Source organism: Lepidochelys olivacea (genome assembly GCF_965140295.1).
Source record: "Lepidochelys olivacea isolate rLepOli2 genome assembly, chromosome: 9".
NCBI lineage: Eukaryota > Metazoa > Chordata > Testudines > Cheloniidae > Lepidochelys > Lepidochelys olivacea.
The window spans coordinates 74,380,906-74,397,343 of NC_140419.1; the positions used below are offsets into that span (position 1 = coordinate 74,380,906).

Consider the following 16,438-nt stretch of genomic DNA (forward strand, 5'->3'; position numbering starts at 1 on the left):
AGAGTGGCCAGTGTATTTTTTTTTTTATATATTTCCTTCAAGAAAAACTTGTGAAAAGGTGAATTTTAGGGTATTTTAAAAAATAAATATAAACTACTATGTTACCTTTTATATACGTAGATATGTTTACATATAATATATATCTAAATATATAAAATGGTTGTAAGAACTCATTACTATAAGCTTAGCTTTAGTACAGTCCTTAAATAAATATACTGGTATATATTTTCCATTACACTCCTGCACTGCTTCTTTCTAATGCAGAACTTGATAAGCATGTTGGTTGATAATAGCAAACAAAGTAATTCAGAACAGAATAATATTTCTCATGCAATGTAGTAGGCATCCTGTGGCACTATTCTCTTATCCAAGTTATTTACAATACCGCTGAGTACATTTACAAATATTACAGTGTTTGCCATATTGGATTTCTCATGGCACCCAGCAAGGGTTCACGGTGCTACTCCTGTCAGACATGTGTTTCAATGAATGAATGTGTGTGTGTCAGCAGCGGTGCAGGGGTTACAAGTTCAGCGGCTCCATTTTGAGGTTTCAGAGCAGCGCTGTACTCACAAATGTCCAGGAAAAATTCATAGTTCTTTAGCTTCCACTCTTTGAACTTCTTTGATGTCAAGTTGGGATCATCCAGAAGATTGTTGATAGTTACCAGGTCCCCTTCCTTTGCCTGTCAAATGCCAAAAAAACCACAGCACATTTCAGAAATACAATTTAAGTGACATGTTATACTGGGCCTTTTATTTGTCCTTGAGTGCTAACAAAAGGTGCTAGAGCAACTGCAATGCACACTAAGGTCCTTCATCTATACCCAGAACTGTTACAGCTCACACAGTGCAAGGCAATCTTCCCTATATCCATTGGCATGATTCCACAGTGACCATCTGTAATTGTAAAAGCGTAGTAAATGAGGTCTTCTTGACAATTCAGTCCTTGGCATCCTCCATGACACAGGAAACAAGAGTGTCAAATACTGGCAATGGTTGTGAGGTTGGCAACTGTCCCCTATCTTCTGTTTCTCTCAGTACGGCCAAAGTTTCCTTGTGACCTAATTCTCTCTCTAAAATAAAAGTCCATACACTGAAAATTTTAAGAAGCTATACTGTTACAATTTCATGTTGAACATAAACATTAATGGTAACAGCTTACTTTTAAAGTGCTCTTGAGAACTCTGATGTGATGAAGTTTTTCATTGATAATTGGATCATTGCACCTCTTTACAAAAGACTTCCGGAATTCCTGCTTGGTAGAAGGACGCTGCTCTCCAAAGGCTGACAAGCTGGCTTGTTCCAAAGACTTGTACAGCTCTTGCAGACCATCTGTACTTTCCCTGATTTCCTTTATGTTTTCTGGAAAAAAAATTATAATTTTTTTAACAATCCAGGAAACTTTGGATGGGAGGGTAATGAAAGATCCTGAAAAGCTCAAGAATTCTGAAAGTTTCCTATGGAATAACCACCTAATATCCTTTCCCGATTTGAGAATTGATAAAACCAAAACATTCTGATCAACAATAAAGTTGGAATCAGAATGTACATACACTTTCTGAACCAAAATTACGGTGTAGTAACTAATGCAATCTCCATATTTTCATTTTTCTTGGAAATTATAATTCTGCCACAAAGATACTCATATAAAGCCTGATCATTCATCAATGAGGTCAATGGCAAAGCTCCCATTGAGGTCAGTGGTGAGTACTGGTGCCAGAGTCCCTTCAAAATCTTACCTTCTTCACAGAAATTATTTTGCTTTTTAATAAGAAGTTTCTCTTCAGGCTTCTCTTCTGTTATGCCTGAAGACTTTACACGCCCTTTGCCCCTGACATCTCTGTTTCGTGGAAGGCTTTGACTACGTTGCTTCTGGGGCCTGTTATGTGAACTATATCCCCTTTGCCACTCCACCAAAGGGAAAGGTCCATCTCGTTCATGATTGTGATGTCTTTGGACTGGTAATGTTGCCTGTCTTCGCCTCTCTGGTGACATTCCAGGTCGGCCACTCACATATTCTGGTTCAGGAGGAACAGTCTGAAGAAAATGGAGGCCAGAACTGGTTAAAGGGGTCTCTATCAGGTCCTGCCATGAGCGCCTTTCTCGATAGGGAGGTCTGCATCCTGATGAGTGTGTACTTCCTGTGGCATCTTGTCGGGAATCCTCCGCAGAAGAATAGGAGTAGGTAGATTCGCTTGAAAAGTGTCGACCATGTTTCAGTTCAGGGAATGGACTTGAAGAATTCACCTAAGAAGGAATGAAAATATCTGATTATAAAGACATAATTGTGACTAGACATTGACAAACCACAACAGATACAGTTCAGTATATGATTAGTACTAACCAAATGATCTGATTTGTATATTTTGGTATGTCACACTATAAACTCTTAGCAAGCAAGACATAACTAACTGTGTAATACTTTATGTAAGCACTACATTTTTAACCACTCCCTATTCTTGTTTTGACACATTCTCTGCCCAAGAGTAACTCCTGCTGGAAAGGACAGGATAGCACTGGTATAGGTTTTGCAAAGACCTACCCAGCTTACACCCAGTCCAGCGGTGTGTTGTGAGAAAGACATGGAAGCCCTCAAAAGAAACCATAACTGGATTTCCTTTCTTTTCAAAGGGCAGATGTTCCAGCCAAACAGGGGAAAAAAAAAAAGAGACACTTCAGCACCCAAGAAAACATTTAAATTTTAGGGAACTGCTGAGCTTATCCAAATTATTTTAATTAAATTCTGCTTGGTCTTTGTACTATTTTAATTTAAAAAAAAGAGAAAGGCAAAAAAGTGGAAAAACAGAAAGGGAGGGGCTTAACCTGTATCCCGGTTGATAAAACAGCATCACATGGGTGAAAATCAGTCTGAACTTCACCCATGTGATGCTGTTGCCTCAGTCACTCTTTCTTTGGTTCTGGTTGTGTGTGGATCATGTCATTCACGCTGAAGAAAAATCTGAAAGAAAAATAGAGAACAGTCCTATCTGCACTTAGAAACAAAGGTTAAATATCACAGCCTACCCATGTACTGTATAGCAGCAATGCTTTTATCAGCTACCAGAACCTGCCCATACACTGTACACAACTTTTATCAGCTATTTTTTGCTTTAAAACACCTCTTAAGAAAAATATTGCAAATACCATGGGTATTTTACACAATGCTATATACTGAAAGAAACTTGTCTTTAAAGATATGTTTCTAATAAATAAAATATTTTTCCTCCAGATGACTATTGTATGAATACAATCTAAAAATCTTAATTTCCAGTAAATATGGAACACTGTAGATACAGTATAAACTCTCAGTTAATAGAGATGACCCAAGTACAAAACATTTTATTCATAATGGAGTCAAAATCTATATATTCCTTTCATATTGGATTTTTTTTTTAAGAAAAAATTGACTTAAACACACTAGGTAAACACAGCAGAGTAAGACGGCAGTAGCCTCTTCTTTCTATGTGCTTCCATTTCTTATTTTCAGAACATTCACTCCAGCTCTTAGCCATTAGAAATGATAATATTCTCATAATTTACAGCTGAGAACCACCTCTGTTCTGCTCATGATGTAATTAGATGCCATTACAAAGCAAGCAAAATACTAATCAAAGAAGCATGGAAATGTATTTCTTGGCCTTATACAGCATGTACTATTCATGACTTACTGAGGGTTTTCGATGGTAGGTGTCACATAGTGTTGAAGGACCTTCCTGTTTCAGGGTTAAAGAGCCATCAATATCATCCTGGTCACTTTCACTCCAGTAATCTGGTAACAAAATGTTCTCTGTTTCATTGCAATATTTACTCATAAGATAGTATTGGCAACATTTTCAAAGCATAAATGACACACTTTTTCTCTGATATAGACAAGGTAAGTCCCATTCTCTGAAGTGTCTAAGAGGTGGATTTTCTAAGATATTTAGATGCCTTAAGACAGTGGTCTCCAACCTCTCTATGCACAAGATCACTTTTTGAATTTAAGTGCAACCCAGGATCTACCCCGCCTCTTCCCTGAAGCCCGCCCCACTCAGGCCATCCCCACTTCTCTATTGTTCGCTCTCTCCCACCCTCACTCACTTTCACCAGGCTGGGGCAGGGGTGTGGGCTCTGGACTGGGGCTGAGAGGTTCGGAGTGTAGAGGGGCTCTGGGATGAGCCTGGGGCAGGGTGTTGGGGTGCAGGAAGGAGTGAAGGGAACAAGCTCTGGGAGGAAGTTTGGGTGCAGGAGGGGGTTTCGGGCTGGGGCAGAGTGTTGGGGTGCAAGAGTGGATATGGGGTGCTGGCTCCAGGAGGGGGCTCAGGGCCGAGGGCTGGGGTGCAGGAGGAGTCGGGCTCCCTCCAGGTGGCACTTACCTCAGGTAGTGGCACAGCAGGGCTAACACAAGCTCCCTGCCTTCCTCGGCCCAACACCGCTCCCGGAAGTGGCCATCGCATCCCTGTGGCCTCTGGTGGTGGGGGAAGAGGTCTTCGCATGGTGCCCGTCTCTGCAGGCATGGCCCCCGCAGCTCCCATTGGCTGCAGTTCCCAGTTCTTGGCTAATGGGAGCAGTTCCCCTTTCTCAGCAAATGGGAGCTGTGGGGGCAGTGCCTGCAGGCAGGAGCGGCGCGTGGAGACCTTTGTCCCCCCTCAGGAGTGTGATGGTCACTTCTGGGAGTGGCGCAGGGCCACGGCAGGCACGGAGCCTGCCTTAGCCCCGCTGCACCACCGGACTTTTAGCGGCCAGAGATTGCGATCGACTACCAGAGGCTCCAGGATCAACCAGTCGATCACAATCTACCGGTTGGTGACCACTCCCTTAAGACATGGATAGGTGCCTGGTGCAATTTTCAAAAGAGCCGAGGCAGGTTAAGCCCCAAATCCCATTGATTTCACAGGGAGTTAAGTACATAACCCACTCAAGCACTTTTGAAAATCCCACTAGTTACCAATCTGCATCTTCAAGCCCCTAAGCACCTTTGAAAATCTGGTCCTCAGACACTTATGGCACATTTATATTGCAAAAAATCCCCTACAGCAGTGAGTCACAGAGCCTGGTTCATCTGATTTGGGCTCTGGGGGCTTGAACTATAGAACTAAAAATAGCAGTGTAGGCCTGGAGTGGAGCCTGGGCTTTGAGACCCACCTGCCTTGCCACGTCTCAGAGCCCAGGCTCCAGCATAAGCAGGAATGTCTATACTTCTATTTTTAGCCCCATAGCGCAAGCCCCACAAGCCCAAGTCAGTTGACCATGGCTCTGAGACTTGCTGCCATGAGATTTCTTTTGCAGTGTAGGCATAACCTTAGGAACCTCAGTCCCACTGACTTCCAGTGAGACTTGGGCCCTGCAGTGACTAGGTCACTTTGGAAAATGGAATTCAAGCTCCTAAGTTACTTAGGTACTTTTGAAAATTTTACCCCTAGACATATACACAAGCAAGCATAAACATTTCAAAAGTGTTTTTTAAAAATGCTGGCTTGAGTTTTTTCTTTTAAAAAAGCAATTTATAATGAATGAGCCATATTGTGTGTATCACTGTGTTCATTAGCTGGCTATGGACATACTTCGTGGATAGTTGAAAGGCACTTCACTTTCAGCCCAATGCCTCAAAACTCACCCAAGGAGTATACCAGTAGCCTGTCAAATCAGGCAGTCCATGTTGTACTTATAGTAGAATTCTCTTCCCCAACAGTAATAATCAGAAAGGAGTTCCATATTCCTCCACAGAAGACAAAAGCATTTACAAACTGCAATATCAAAATATTCAGTTAATCAATCAAGTCATTCTATTGTCGAAATGTTCCTTCCTGGGTATTTTATCATAATCTGTACGTGATGATATAAAAGACTGTATCTGGACTGCATAATGTAAAAACAAAGTACACTTTTTCTCCATTCATTTTTCTCTCCTGTTTACTATTTTCTCTTTAAATGAGTACATTCTCCTCACCCCATCTGTGTGTGACCTGTTCTGCTGGCTGATGGAGAAATGGGGGGCAGGGCTACTACTCTGTCTCTCTGTGGAGAATGAGGGAGTTGTTTGTATTATTTTTAATGAAGATCATATGTGCTTGCATCTGAGTTTATTGGCTTGATATTATCCTGCCTAATTTTGAGGAGTTAACTTAAAGAAGACTGTTAGGGGGGAAACAAACAAGAAATGAAACAATGGCAAAAATAAGGTACTGTCAGAGAGCAAGGTTTATTCTTCTCAGGCCCAAACCTGAGACCAAAGGGGATACTAAACCACCAATGTCTCAGCCTCGGGAGGAAGAGGCGGCTGGGCGGCAGCAGTGGCAGGAGGTGAGCCTCTGACAGAGAGACAGACACACACAGAGAATACTGCAAAGGCGATCGTCTATCACTCCCAGCCAGGAGTAGGAATGGCTGGGTTGAGTGGATCTTACCCAGCACTTGCAAGGAAAGAATAAAGTGATGTAAGAATGAGGTATATAGACCTTTTGTTGTTTTATCCTTCTTACTATGTATCTTTGGGTGAACAAAAATATGTTTGTTTTGATGCAACTTTTTAAGCCTCTTTAATCAGTTGCTGATCACAGACTCCTAAAGAGAAAATTCCTTGCAGGTGCCAAGTACATTTAGGCCTGCTGTGTTTACACAGTTTGGAATCAGGGCTGCAACCCAGAAATCTAGTCCAAGGGTGGTTGGACTTTGGGGTTCCACCCCAAGAGAGGTGAAGGAGTCACCTGAAGAGTGCACTCAAGAGGAACTAAAAGGAGTTTAAAGTGCAACTTGCCCTATGCCCATGTCACTCTCCCATTAGGGATTAGCACAGCTGATGGCACTAACAGAGACCTATGCAGAGCCATCTGCTTTCACTTAGCATTCTTATACTAAATGTAAAATAGCAATTCTATTAATCATGCTTGTTTTCCTAAAGACTGCCTTAAGACTGTGTTCTTTGCTTTTTCAAATGATCATTCTGGATTTCATTTTTTCTTCTGTTTGCACAGTTAAATGTATTTTCTAAGGGATTACACATATCTATGAAAACAAATAGTTAAAAGGTACTGCCTACATTAATGAAGAACTCATGAGATATCTGTGATTTATGACCAAATCATGAGTTGACTCAATAAACAGAAGCATTTTTGGAGCCTTTCTTTCTTCTCAGACCTCTCTAAGTCAATTTTGATTAAAATCACGGAAGCCGTACCTTCATCTGGCCGAATATCCTTGTCATCAGGTGTATAACCAATGGCTGCAAGTCCCAGACGGTTCATCCATCTAATAAAATAATAGACAAGGAAGAAGAATATTTAAAGGACTCTTCAGTGGTAAATGCTGTGGCCTACATTCTCTTATAATGTAGAAAAAACAGAGGAAAGAGAAGTAGTAGTGTAAAAACCAATGGTTTTCAAACTGAGAAAAACTTGACTTATACTTTCATCAGAGTAATGAGGTTACATGGAGGATGCAGCCACTGAAGTACACAGAGTCCGAGGAGCCATGGAGAAATCTGATCTCAATCCACAGCTCATGGAGAACCAGAGCCTCTATGCGTCTCTCTGTAACTCAAACTGTGCCAGCCTAGCACTGTTGAGAGCCAGGATGCCAATGGTCTATCACGCCACCAAAATGGAGCAGCAAACACACAGCGCACCAGCTAACACTGCAAATAGCAGAATTAATTAACACCTCCTTTTTTATACATATTTCCATTGGATACTTAGGGGAGCATGCTGTATAGAGCAGAGGCTTCCTAAGTTTGCCCCCCTTCAAGTGTAATCAAATATCCATTGAATCCTAACTGCATAGTGCTTGTGTGGAAGGGCTTCCATGGTTTCGGGGAGGGGAACATACTACATTGGTTCTGAGGCCCCCTCTGCTTGTTTCTGGGCCTTTGCATCCCTTTATGGCCCCACAGAACTGGCTCAAAGACAGATCAATTGCTGGTGCACCTACTGCCAAAGTAATAATTACTTCAGAAACCAACAACAGTATTTTCCATGGTGACATCCATGGTACATTCATGGTGATAATACAAGACAGTATTAAAATAAAAACAGAAAGATGCTCATGATTTCATACAGACATAAATTATGAAAGAAAATTCTGTACTTGTAGAATCAGAAAGCTAAAAGTGAAAATGAGACTGTAGTATATGATTGACTTCTGAAGTATCAGTCTAGGTGTACATACGATTGGAATCATGGAAGAAAATTTTGATCTCTGTTATCTTCTGTGATTATGGCTTTGCTTTTATCCAGAAAGAAATATACCCTGACAGCATCAATAATAATATAATCTATAAAGGGATATTACCCTGACAACATGCTACAATTTTGCACACACATTTACTCTTTTATCCCTGAGCAGCTCCTTATTTAACAAGATGATCTGGTATTTTCAAAACCAGACCATTAGATAAAGCATATTTTGGGACTAATTCTCCAAACTCCATCCTCGCTGAAATACACTAAGTTTGTATTTATACAATATATTTACTTGAATCGTATAAAAAGAAAAAAATGAACAGAATTAGAGAGAAGGTAAAGATACTTGATTGAAACAGACTTCCTTCTGGAGAGTTCTATCAAGTGTAATTCATTTCTTTTTGCCTGCATATAGAATGATCATGTTACACTGAATGAATCAGCCAATTTTCAGCAATAATGAAACATCAGGATCACAATGGATGAAGCAAAAACCCTAATATGAACATCAGTGTTTTCTATGCCAGATTTCTCTTGATAACTAAAAAGCATTCTCTCATTCAGAAATATTAAAAATGTGTTCATAATAGAAATTGAGAACAATCAGGCTGCAGCCTCAAATATTTCCTTAATCAACAAAGACTTAACAGCTGTCTAAAAGATAGCAGTTTCCTTATACAGTGAGATTACATGCTTTTTGGAAGCAATTCTGCCCTTTTTTAAATAGCACAACTTGACACTGATACAGTTAATCAACCAAGGATAAAATTATTAGCCATGTGACAAGATTACCCTTCAAGGGCTTCTCATAAGACAAACGTTCATGAATAACATATGTATTACAAGAACGTTGATTTTTGTGTAAGTTACATGAAGAAAGATAGTTTAATATACTTCTTTCCTATTTAAATGTGAACAATTTTCAACAATAAATTTCTAACTCACTGAATCTGTGAGTATTCTGATGGTACAGCATATGAAAGGGGATATAAAATGAGGGAAAAGTCATTGCTACCATAAAAAGAAGGCAATGTAGAAGTGAGATAAAATGGTCTAATGGTTTAAGCAAGGACTTGTAAGTCAGAATGCTTTTGTTCTAATACTGGATCTGTCACTGACTTACTATGTGGTCCTCAGCAAACCACTTAATTTAGCTGAATCACAGCTTTCTCAGGTATACAATAAGGACAATGACCAACTTAATTTTCAGACTTACAGGGGTGTTGTGAAAATTAATTTGTTTGTAGACCTGTGAAGATATGAAAAACTACCTACTAAAACGTTAAGTATTATTGTTATTAAATGAAAAAAGGTGGAAAATTTAGAAATAGGAATGAAAATGCAGATCACTTTTCACAAACATCAGGTGCAAATGTTAAAACTGCCTACAGAGATCTAATTTATTTGCTTTGCCATCCCAAATAACTGATCTCAAGAACATACAGAAGTAATTTTTAAACAATGAACAGTTCTTTAACATTTTCTCCACTATAATACCCAGCAATACAAGTTCATTCAACAAAAGGCATGTTTATAATTTGTGAGATACTTGCTTTTCTTGACAAAAGCTATTATTTATCGCAATAACTGAAATCACATTTCCCCTTGTTTACTAATAATTAGTGTTGGTAATTTTAAAATTGTGTTCCTGAATCGTGAAATTACATATCATAATATGGCACTGACTGTGAATATAAAAGTTCTCACTTATGTAATTATATGAGAGGTTTGTCACGTTTCTTTTCCTTTAAAAATTTTATTGGTGTCTTGCTTTAGAAAAATACTGTTACTGTTTGTCTTTAGACACTTATGACCTGATACTGATCTCATTTTTTTGCTAGCTAAGTATAAATTATCATCCATCAGTCCTTACTCAAGCAAAATGACCACTCACTTCAGTTGGAGTTTCACCTGAATAAGGACTGCAGGACCAGGAAATATAATTGATATGACTCAGAGAAGGAAAATTATTCAGTCACAAAGGCATAATAATTTATTTTTGTTGACATTTACCAAAACTTTAAACTTACGTTAAATTCACAGGAACACCATGAATGTACTGAATAAAGTTACTAATATGAATATGTATAGTCTATGCAAAACTGGCTATGTGAAGGAGCAGAGAGGCAGCTGCCAGGCACAGCAGGGATTAAAGAAAACCTTTGCGTTCAGTTAGCCTCACCCGTTATACCTGAAGCCAATGCCAGGCCTGGAAGGGGGAGAAAAGAAGGTAGCCTGGCTCAGTTAGGGGCTGACTGGTGAAGAGGTAGGAGCTCTCTGTGTGTCTGCCTGAAGGCACAGATGCAACCTCCCTGCCAATGCAGCCACTGGAAGCAAGTAAGTCTTCCCCTGCCAAGGGGGATCTCTACTGCCAATCGCCAACCATGGGGAAACTGGACTAGCAGGGCCATGCCCCAAACTAAAGGATTTACAACAGGTCCTGAGCCTCCCACTCATGGCTGGGAGCAAGATCCAGCTCCCCTGTCTAGGGGTGTGAGTGGCCCAGGACTCTAAGCCAGGACCTCAGGGAAAGGAGGGCAGGTTCTGCCCTCCAGCCCCTATCCAAATGCTAGGCTGCCCGGCCACTGAAGGCCCTATCACAGGCTACAAACATGATGATAGTGAAGATCATGCAGAGGCATTAAAATTTCCAAAAGAACTGTAAGAAAACTGAAAAATTTTCTCTTAAATTGACAGAAGCAAAACTGTAGTTACAGATGTTACCCCATTCTACCTCAATAATCTAAACATTGGAAGGACTGCCATTTTATTCTTTTGTAGTCTGAATAAAATTAGGTTTTTAGATTCAATATGAGTAGATATGAAACAACTTACATTATTTAATATTATAGAATATATCAATTTTTTTTAATATTTTGGGACTAATTTTGAATTAAGACAGTATGACCATCAAGTTTATCAAAAGTACTGTATTTAGATATATTCTATTACAGACCATGTCACTATATATAATTCCAAAGAAAATTGAGAGATTTCTAAAGAGAAAATTTAGACAATTTAAGCAATTCAGTTTTATTTGTACTACAGAATTACAAAATTGAAAGAATTAGAATAAAAAGTTATCAAGGAGTAGTCTATCATTTGCTAGCTACATGCATTAGATTTGAGGTAAAAATGATGTTAGTGAAAGTGGACTATAGCTTCAGTCTGATTAACTTCCTTAGTATGCAGTGTGTACTAGTGTCAAAGATAATCATGAAGGGGAATTTCCATAATTCTTATTAATGAGACAGTGTTCCAGCATCTGATTTTATCAACCTCCCCCATCCTCCACAATAAGAAAAGGTTACTGAACTGGTGGAATGCTATTTATTTATTACACCACAAAATCCCTAGTTCCAAAACTTTGCAACTAAGTCAAACTGGCTGTGCAGTGGCAACCTTTACAAACTGTGTATGATAAGTGGCAACTGCCTGAGGTGCCTCTGTGCTATGGGTAGCAGCATTTCCATGAGTTACCTGCTGCCTGTTCTCACTCAGCATAGGGCATTTATTCCTCAGGTGCTCCGTGGAATTACAATGATAGCACCTTCTGTGGCTCTTCTGCTTTTACAGGAGATTTGGGACAAGGACTGGAGGAGTTAACGTGGGGAGGTGAGTGTCCAGCCTCCCATCCACCTTCCCTCTTCCCAGTGGAAAATTGGGAACCTTGCTTCCCACCAACTAAAACCCCTCTGCCTGTGATTTATTCCAACTAGGTGCTTGAGATTGTTCACATTTATCTGCAAAAGTTGCAAGTTCTTCAATCATCTCTACCTTTTTATCCCCTAAACACTGTTTTACATCATCATTAGACATACTCAGGAACTGTTCCTGAGCAACCAAATCACACATTGCTTCAAAGCTTGTAATACCTTTTCCCCTTGCCCACTTATCCAGCAGATCTCTCATTTGATTCACATAAACCGCATTACTTAAACCAGACTCTCTCTTAAGTCTTCTAAATTTTACTACTAAATTTTGTATGTTTCAGGTGTAATCTGAAACCATTTTAAAACCAATTCCTTAAATTTACCATAATCCGCAGCATCACCAATTGGCATCTTATTGATTATGTCCAGACCTCTCCCAGTCAACTTTGCAACCCAAGTGATCACCTGTTGATCCTCAGGAATCACATGGAGCATACACAGTCTCTCAAAGGTGATGAAATATTCAGCAATGTCCCCAGACTCACTGTATGGAGGTGTAATGCGGCTGGATGCACCACTGCAGTGCTTCCTGCTGGCCGTCTGGGGAATTAGCTTGGGGATTGCCAGTACGCCCTTCTCAGGTGGTGTCTCATCCATCATCTCATCTGTCTCCACCTCCAAGACCAGGGTCACGCCCCGGACCACGTCATCCTCTTCTGGACACAGCCCTCCAGTGGTGTCCAGGTCGGTCCTTTCCCCCCTTACAGGGGACCGACAGTCCTTAGTCCAACGACTTGCCTCAGTGGCAAACCGCAGTTCCAACTCTAGCCGCTTGTCTCAGTGGCAAACTACAGTCCATTCACTGGCCACTCCCCTCAGTGGCAAGTGGGGGCAACGGGGAAGGGGGGGAAGACACCCGGGCCTACCCGCTACTCTGGAACTTGACCCAGGGACCCTATAGCTGGCCACCATGTGTTGCCCCTCCTCCAACTCTGTTGTCTCCTTCCCTGGGCCACTTCCCCCGCAGCCCCAGAACCAACTCTGCCCTTGTATCAGGGCCTCAGCTTGGCAGCCATCAGCCTGGAGCTGTCTCATACTCTGCTGACCCTACCCAGCACTGCTCTGTCCATGGTCCTCCTCCCTCAAACTCCAGGGAGTTTTCTCTGCCCTCTGCTCTGCTCAGCAGCACCTTCTTATATGGGCCAGCCTGGCCCTGATTGGCTGTTCCAATAAAGCGTCTTCTGATTGGCTGGCACTATAAGCCTTTTAGTCATTGGCTGCCTCCTGTGCAGCCTCCCCAGGGTGGCTTTAACCCCTTACCTACCAGTGATGGGCAGCCATCCATCAAAGGAGGGCACAGCTTCTCCCATTGGGGATTTTTGGAGAGGTGGAGCTCGCTGGTGTAGGGTTCTGTCTCTTCCACTCCATCATAGCCAGTTGATGCTTTTCCTCTTTTTCTTTTTCCTTCAGTTCTTTGTCTTTCAGTTCCAGGGCTCTCTGATGTGCTGTCTTTTGTCTGGTATTTTCTGCTTCCCATTCTTTGTCATCCTCCAGCTTTCTCCATTCTCGGGCTTCCTCAGCCTCTAGCTGTCTCAGTTCCATGGCTCTCTCGTAAGCTAACTTCTGCCTGGTTGCTTCTGCTTCAGTTTCCATCTGTTTTAATTCCACCTGTCTCTTATGCATTTCCTCATTTTCTTCTACTTGCAATCTGTAGAGCTCCAACTTTTTGGTAGCTTGACTTTCACTCTTCTTACTTTTCTGCCCCTATTTCCCTTACCCAAAATAAGCAAACAGAAAATAACAAACCAGTAACCACTTTGTCTGTTCTCCAGCCAACACACTTAAAACTCACTTAAAATCTACACCAGTATTTCAAAGCAATAAGCTGTACACATTACCCTGCTTGACTATGCTGCTGTGACAGGTTAGACCCCCCCCCCCCAGCTTCTGGGTTGCCACCTGAGGTACTGGGGTTTCACTAAGGCCCTCTTGCTCCACCAGCCTGGACTCCCTCTTCCTGTTTTGCTGAATTAGGCTCTCTGGCCTCTTGAGCACACACACAGGTAGGGCCACACCCAACTACAAACACAGACTGAAGTCATCTGTGTGAGAGAGGATTCGCCCAGTGCTCATGGGCACACCCCTTTTGGGGAATAAACCCAAAACAATACTGTCTTGTGCTGTATAAAAAGATTTGCACAGCACAAGCTCATAAAAATTCGCCCTCTCCCTCAAAATGAAGAGAGATATGCACAACTTCTTACCCCTGCCCCAGTTAGAAATTTCACAAACTGGGTTTAATAATAAACAAAACAAATTTATTAACGATAAAAGGCAGATTTTAAGTGATTATAAGGGATAGCAAACAGGACAAAACAGATTACTGAGCTAATAAAACAACACATGCATACTAAGCTTAAGATCTTAAAGAGTCTGGTTTCAAGAAGTAATTTCTTACCCTAAATGTTATTTTAGGTAAGTTGCAGAGTTTCAGTAGCTTAGAGTTGCAGTTATTTTTCTTATAGACTGGACCCCCGTCTCAGTCTGGACTCACCCCTGCTTTTCCCTTCAGGTTAGTTCCTTTGTCCCTTCAGGCTCTTTAAGAAAGTCCTTCTTCTTGGTTAGGCAATGGAGGAGAGTCCAGATTTACCCCCTCCCCAGCCTTGAAAAGGATTTACCTAAGGTGGGAAACCTTTGTTTCATCCCCATCCGCCTACAGAGAAAAAGTTCCAGCAATGTCCAAGGTGGTATTTTGTATCAAGTGACAGGACCACCTGACCTGGTAGTGTCACAGCTACATCCGAGGACATCTCTCAGGAAAGAGAGAGATTAGTATCTTTAGAGTTCTATTGTTCTTCTTAAATGGGTCATTCAGGAGGCAATTGCCTATGGCCTGGTGAGTGTTCCCCCAAGTACACAGACAGTTGTAATTGTTACATAGTCAATATTCCTAACTTTAGATACAGAAATGACACATGTATACAAATTGAATAATCACATTCAGTAAATCATAACCATTCCAATTATATCTTACATGAGCCATCTTGCATGAAATATATCATAGTTATGCCATATTCATATCATAACCATATTTCTATGAAGAATATGGGGTGTAACGTCACAATATGCTCTAAGAATTATTTTAGCGATGTTCTATGGCCTGTGTTATACAGGAGGTCAGATAGATTAGATAATCACAATGGTCCAATCTGGCCTTGGAATCTATTAATCACTTAAAAATTCTTCTTGCCAAATTTATCACATTGTCCATGCCTCATAATACAATATAACCTGAGGTGGGTGAAAAGAAGAACAGTAAATACAGTAAATTCTAGGAACAAAGGTGCAAAATGCATACATCTGAAATATTCTAGGTATTTCAGTTATTCTTATAAACAATACAACTTTCCTCAGTTGACACAAAGTATTAGATTATTATGGCTAGTCTGTCAAAGCCTTTACTTAGCTACAGAGGGGAATAGGGGTGAACAAGGCTGCCATTACTCTTTTGCTAGGCCCCCTGCTCTGATTGTGACTTTGGCCATGCTGGGGAGAGCAGGGACTCTTTGCCTTCTACTCCTTTCAGCAAGCAAGTGGGGTGGGGAGGTGGAGAAGAGAAGCAGGAAGTGGGAGGAGCCCAGATTCCCTCTTTCTTTCAGCCCACTTGCCAACTAGAATAGCTCAGAGGAAAGCAAGCTGCTCCATGGAAATAAGTGAATTTACTCCTCCCCCAGAGCAAAGGGTGCCCAGGGCCACTTTGCAGACCTCGTGAAAAAATATAGATATAGAGATAAAACTTGTTGAATGTGTTCTGAGACTTGAAGATGGTGTATTTCCAGCCTTTATATAACCTTCTAAATTAGCATATCTTATCCATTTGAAAATGGTTGTATTAGATGTTTTGAGGCTTTTTTCATGCCAAGATTAAGAGATGAACATGGCATCTGACTTCCTAAAGGATTTTGTCCTGTCTAGAAAGAATTTGATGATTCTGTAGACAACCAGACAAAGCCATTGGGACTCTTGAGGATGAGCAGGTTTAGACAAAAGATGTTTTGATTGAAATTGTAAAGAGAAACTACTTTTGGCAGGAATTCTGGGGTAGACCTGAGTACTAGATGATATAAAGGAAGTTAAAGAAAAAGGCGTTTTGATACAGAATGCAATCAACTCATGGATCCTTCTGGTGAAGATGATTGCATTTTAAAAAGTAACCTACATTGAAAGAGACAGAAGGTCTTCCAGATATGATCCACACTCTTGGAGGTTCACCCTCTCAAGTTCCAATCTGTCAACAGGAATTTGACTGGATCCTGCACTTTTGGACCCTGCACAGTAAGATCGTCTTTGGTCTTCCCAGGAACACACAGAGGCATCTCTTGTAGATGAGAGAACCAGAGCCAAAAGAGAGCTATAAGAATTTACCTTGCCCTACCTCACCTGATTTTATTGGCTTTTCTGGCACAGAAAGTCAAATCATGTATCAGATGGCCAGTCCATCTGAATGAGATGTAGGAGTTGCAAGATATTTCTTCTGGTGTCTGGAGCAGAAGAGATCCATTTTTAAAAATTATTTTTGGCTCAGTTTTAATGATGCTCCACCAGAGGAGAAACAGATAAAGAGAAA

The 16,438-nt window shown here is 41.0% G+C and overlaps 1 protein-coding gene across 1 annotated transcript in view; it reads right to left on the reverse strand.

Annotated features, from left to right (window-relative positions):
- Positions 1-347: 347 nt before the first annotated feature.
- Positions 348-16,438, reverse strand: part of LOC311526311 (connector enhancer of kinase suppressor of ras 2-like) — a gene marked incomplete at its 5' end in the record, with an annotated part of 376,450 nt that continues 360,359 nt past the window's right edge. The window contains 5 exons of the mRNA XM_084639211.1: positions 348-685; positions 1,165-1,364; positions 1,742-2,249; positions 3,671-3,771; positions 7,159-7,229. Coding sequence (XP_084495337.1) covers positions 470-685; positions 1,165-1,364; positions 1,742-2,249; positions 3,671-3,771; positions 7,159-7,229 — 1,096 coding nt within the window. The 3' untranslated portion in view covers positions 348-469. The remainder of the gene's footprint in view (positions 686-1,164; positions 1,365-1,741; positions 2,250-3,670; positions 3,772-7,158; positions 7,230-16,438) is intronic.